The sequence below is a fragment of the Entamoeba invadens genome, assembly GCF_000330505.1.
Source record: "Entamoeba invadens IP1 unplaced genomic scaffold scaff_1105074724931, whole genome shotgun sequence".
Lineage (NCBI taxonomy): Eukaryota > Evosea > Mastigamoebida > Endamoebidae > Entamoeba > Entamoeba invadens.
The window spans coordinates 5,658-11,941 of record NW_004443563.1 but is presented as its reverse complement, the minus strand read 5'-3'; the positions used below and the strand labels follow the sequence as shown (position 1 = coordinate 11,941).

General features: G+C 31.3%; 1 protein-coding gene across 1 annotated transcript; it reads right to left on the bottom strand.

Moving 5' to 3' along the window:
* Positions 1–2,496: 2,496 nt before the first annotated feature.
* Positions 2,497–6,284, bottom strand: EIN_121660 (protein serine/threonine kinase, putative; the record flags this gene model as incomplete). Its single annotated transcript, XM_004259028.1, has 2 exons — positions 2,497–3,423; positions 3,474–6,284. Coding segments are annotated over 2 exons (3,738 nt in total), but the record flags the coding sequence as incomplete, so codon positions are not given.

Genomic DNA, 6,284 nt, shown 5'->3' with positions numbered 1-6,284 from the left:
ATAAGGGTTTATAAGGAGATCTCCAAAAAGCGACGATATCAAATATCTCGTTCATGCAAAGGTCAAACAGTTTGTTATATGTTTACCATCATCAAAACCACGACAGTGACAATTTAGACTTGACTCCATGTGTTTATGAAGACAAAATAAAGCATAAAACCAACAATGACAAAAAGACTTATTTTAAATTACTCTGAAAATAAGAAAGATGATGATGCAGACTGCAAAGATGATAATTTGGTTTGTTAATTCAAACGATATAAGACTAACAAACACTGCGTTTACTACACTAATATATTATAATAAAAATTAATTAAAAATTTATGTATATTTGGTTATATGTCTTACGAATGTAAGCTGTCTCCTGTTTTCTTTCAAATAAATTCTGTAATAATTCAGCTTTTCACCGTAATATAAATAGACTTTAACAGCTTTCTTCTAAATACTTCGAAAAAATGCTCTGGCAAAATGTAAATGATGATTTTTTTCTTTTTGTTTAAATAAAAAAAAACGAATAACATTTAGAAAACATTTTACCATTATTCACCAAAAATTATCAAAAGCGGTTTTTTTCCACCCCTTTACTTGATAGTGAATTTGTTTTGGATACTCCAAGTACATCGCCTAATACTAAAAATTTTATCGGCTTGAAAATATTTGTCTCGGGATTTCTGATGTTTCTATTGCGTAAATCCCGAAAAAATATAAAAATTATATCTTCGATATAATATCTTATTTAAACTAGTTCTTATTTGTTAGTTGGTTTGAGTAATATCCTTGTGCAGAAAAATGTTAAGAAAAAATAAAACAGGCATGGCAGTCTTATTTAAAAGACCAAATGACAAAAAAAAGAAAAAAAATAACACTGCCTAATAAAAAAATTAACAGGGAAACAAGGAAACGTGTTAAAGGACTGTATGACATATATGGGGAAACACTTAATGGTTTTTGTACAGAAGAAACAAAACGATTTTGTTATACATTATCTGACAAATTTACAACTCAGATTTATGTTGTAACACACACTTGATTCGACTCTCCTAAACAAATTTATTGTTGTAAGTCGACTGGTTGTTATTTTTCTTTGGTTGTTTTCCTATTTGAACAAAAGTTCCTGTTTATTAACTACAATCCTTGGCATATAGATCACTCAGAAACAACAATAACAAAAGGACAACACGATCTCATTCCATTTGATAAAAGACAAATTATACTTCGAGATGTAAAAAAAGAAAGTAAGTACACAACTTTCTAGGCAAAACCACTATTTTACATACTATCCTCAGATGCTTTATGATATTTGTAAAAGAGTATATAAAGACCAAACCATCAAACAGGCAAACCAGCTTATTATATACCTATTTTCCCTTTCAGATTTTTCAATCGTGTTATTCGTGGACACTCAAAGAAGATTTGTTGGATGTTTTTGCCTAACATGCTATCAGTAGATGCACATGATAATTCATGTCTTGTCATAGATAACACACTGCACAAATAAATTCTCCAAACCTTTATTTGCTGTTGTTTTTAAAAAGAATGATATAACAAGATTGTTGTCATTTGGGTTTTTACGTGATGTATCCAAACAAACGTTTGAGGATTATTAAAAAGAACTTAAACAACAATTTAATTTTTGATGTTTATCTCCCGTTGGGTTTTCATGTGACCGGTCTGAAGCCCAATCATCAGCACTATATTTAGTATTTGGTCAACAGACAAAGATAAGATACTACTGGTTTCACATACATCACATTTTAGAAAAGCTTTTTTCATATGATGATTAAATTGTTTATTAATTAGATTCAGTGTTTGAAGAAAACGCTGTAAGTGAGAAAGTGAAGGGGTTGTTCTTAGCAAAACTAATATTGTTAATTTCTTCAGAAGACATACGGTCAGATAAAATTTCAAATACAATGAAACTGTTGGATCACGAAGAGTATTCCGATTTTTTAAAACTAGTGTTGTCATCTGATACATTTACAGATAAAAATATCCATAATCGATCTGACAAGTTTAAAGTTCTTTAAACACTCTTTGATATAAAACACACCTTTATGCCATCTCAAGTATGTCAAGAGCTGTATTCAACCTCGAATTTGGCAGAAGGTTTTTTCATATGCAAAAGCACCAATACTTGGTCGAATTCAAACACTATTGGAAGCGGCAAAGGCTTTTGTATTGTACACACCAACTCCAAACTAACAAAAATACGCTTTCTGAAGAACAAATGAATGCTCTCAAACTGCTGGTCCCAATTAATGTGATACTCGAACTTACTTCAAAAACAATTTATTTACTTTTGGACAGCTTTAATACTTTTGTGTGAATAAATGTTCATTGGGTAATAAATGTAATTGTGAAATGTATTTTGAAACGGGGGTTCTTTGCTGTCATATGATATACTTCAGTAAAAAATACAACACCCTCCCGGTCTTGGGAGGTTTTACTGTGATTTTTATGGAATAAATTACACCTAATTCAATTATTCAAGAAGTTTCAAATATTTAAGTTTTCGAGACTTATTATTATATTTTTTATTTGACTTCTTTTGTTAACATCATCATCCCAAGCTTCGTTGATTATTTTGTAAATATTGTTATCGATATTTTTTGGTTGTGGTAATCGTTTTCCATTGACGACAAAGTCCACAATATCCCAAGCATATGTGAAACTTTGTTTTGGATATGCATCTGTCCAACCAAAGCACTCGTACATAGTGATTGCAAACGAGAACACGTCGGCTGGTTTCTTGTAGTGTTGTTTATTCAATATCTCAGGTGCCATGTATTTTGGTGTTCCAATACCTTTTGTGAATGTCATGTTTGTAATCAACAAATTCACATTTCTCGCACTTCCAAAGTCAGTCAATTTTGCATCGACACCATCATTTAGTTCAATTGAAAAGACAAGAATGTTGTCTGGTTTGATGTCTCTGTGCAATATCCCGTTCTCATGTAAATACAATATTCCCCTTGCTGCATCCAACAGCATTTTGACACGCAACTTCATGTCAATGTCATCACTCTTTTTGTGTTTGATCAAATCCTGTAAACTCCCATATTCTGCAAATTCAGAAACCATGCAAATGTGACTTGGTATAAATACAGCACCATAGAAATGGACAATGTACTCATTTCTGAACTTGTCTAACATATTCACTTCCTTCTCAAACTCGTTGCTTTTATCTTTGTCATCATTGCTGTTTTTCATCTTTTTGATGGCAACTGTGTTTCCTCTGAATGTGCCTTTAAACACAACACCAAATGATCCTTCACCAAGTTTCTTCTCTTCGTTCAATTCGTCGTAATCAAGTCTTGTTGATTGTTTTGTCACTCCTATGATAGTGATTGAATTATAACATTCTTTTCCGTTTTTAATATTTTTAGAAACAATTTGAATGGTATCAGTGATATGACAAGTACACTGTGGTGTTAAATATATGAAAATTCACAAGCAAACCCACTTTTCAACACCACAATTTCTGGGTCAAATCTGATTATTAATTTGTCGATTTTTGAAGAAATTGTGAATTGAATTTTAACAACATTTTTCGATGAATTTCCAACACAAAAAGTCTGTTTGGTTTCTTCATTAACTGGCATTTCTTCGATGTCTGAATTAAAATCGATTTCTTTACTCTGAACGCTTATTCCCCCACGAAGTAATATAAACTTGACATTTGATAATTTCATTGCAAATATAGTTGTCGTCTTTTCAACTTCTTTTTGATGAAGATGTGCCAGAATCCTTCTTATTATCAAAACTATAACAATAAATATAAAAACGAGAAAGACTATAATAACCAGCACTGATATCAATATGACCCACCACACCACTTTAGTTTCACAATATTTCCCTTCTATATTAGGTGAATTCCAAAATTTGCATTTTGTGCATTGTGAATTTGTAATTTCAAGACATTTTGAAATGGAAGATATATTCAGACATTCACCATATGACGATAAAACCATATCAGAAGAACAAGTCACACATGTTGTTTGTGAAGAACAAGCTTTACAATTCTTATCACATTTGTCACATTCGTTTCCATTGATTTGAAAATAGTGTTCTGAACATTTTAAACAGCCGTCTGATGTTACATTATCACATCCAACTATAGACGATTGTGGAAGGCATTTTCCACTTTTAGTTCTATAATTCGTTGAGTTACAAGAAAGACACGTGATATTGTTATTACACGTTTCACATTTAACATCACAGTCGTAACAGTCAAGACCAACTCTGTAATACCCCCTTTTACAAATAACACATCCACCGTCTTTTGAAAATGAGTCGCATTTTAATTTTAAGTTATCATTTGTTTCACATTTGTAATTAGCTAAAAAATAATCATTTGCACAACTTAGACACTTTCTCGAATTAGAAATACAAGTCAAACAATTATCATCACAACGTTCACAACTTTGAGTGTCAGTGAGATAAAAATTGTCTTCACAAGATGTACATCCAAATGTGTTTGACAACATACAATGTGAGTCATTCAACAATTGACACGTATTATTATAAATATAATAATTTTGTTTGCATTCAATACACTTGTTGTTTGTGGTATACAGACAGTCTGGTATGTCAACTGAACATCTCACATTGGACTCATTTTTGTTGTCACATATTTTAATATCACATTTTCCATTTGGTGTCATTTCACTTGTTGATTGACACTTCGTCGTTCTTCCATTTTCACACCATAGGGAGTTGGAGTATGTGTCTGTACAATTTTTACACGTCATTGAATTGATGTAAAACCCCTTGTTACACGAAACAATGGTGTGTTCGCTTGAATTTAATATGTTGGCATCTTTTTCAATACAATCCCCATTTATATTAATCAACTGTTTGTTGTAATTACACAATTGGCATTTTCCATCAAACTCAATTATAGCACAGTTGTTTATCAGACTACACGTACCATTTGTTTGTAAATGATATCCCTTGGAACAAAACAGACACCGATTTGCTTTTGTATATAAACAATTTGTTATATTAACACACTTTCCGCTTTCTAAAGAATACGAAGAATGACATTGAACACAAGACCGTGTATCTGATGGACAATACTTACAATTTGTATCACTACACTCTACTGAAGTGTAACATGAATGATTGGTTTTATTGTATATTAATGGGTATTCACAAATTGGATTGATAATACGCGTTAATGTGTAATTCTTGTTTAAAGCTGCACGAAATGTGATTCCCTCGTGATATAAATTTGTTTCTGAAATAAATAAAACATTTTTTGATAAGTTGAATGTTGATATTTCAGTGACTTTGTTTGCTAAAATACCAACAACAAAATTGTTTGTTTTATAAAATGAAATTTGTGTATCAAAAATTGTGGCGCTTTCATCTGAATACAACTCAGTTTGTTTTTGGTGTCTTTTCAATACCATTGTGTCACTTTTTGTCGTGTTTTCAATCAACAGTGAAGTCACATTATACAACGGTGTGATGTACCAATCAACATCATTTCCAAGAGGACAGTATGGTTCCGTATAACTCCATCTTTTTGTTGATAAATCGACTTTATTCAAATGGCAAAATATTTTCTCTGAACTTCCCATTCTAGTCAATTTGCCATTTAATAATAATTTGGACGCGCCATTTATCCTTCCCGAATAAACATTGTCAGTATAAATTAAATCAAAATCATAAGTTGTTGTAATTGTAATAATTCTGAAAACGAAGTTACGAGTGATGAATAGTGGAATATCACGAATTGTTCGAAAAGAAACGTCTAAAATGCATAAAGACAAGTTGACGTTCTCATGTGTTATTATTAACGAGTCTTTTCCAAAAAATATCGAACCATTTTCACAACCAAAATTGTCTACTTCTATTTTTGGGATATCTTCTTTGTGATCAGAGATACCACTTATATATAAGTTTCCTTTTATAACAGTCACATTTGAAGAAATCAGAAAAGCGCCTTGATACACTTTTAAACCACCTTTGTAATACTTTCGTATATCGGTTGGCCGTTGATATTCAAACGCATTATATATTTTGACAAACCCACCAATAACAATTTTAGAGTATTGATCCATCAATAATGTACTGTTATCTGTTACATACAAAACATTTTGAGTCTCAAGCAATGCAGTTCCATTCATTTCTAAAGAACTATTGCCATTCATATAAATTGAGTCGTGTGTTTTTAAAGTACAATTGTCATTAAGAAATACACTTGAATTACCATAAAACGTGATAATTTGTGTGGCATTTATCATTGAGTTTCCTTGCATTATCAAAGTCGTGTTGTA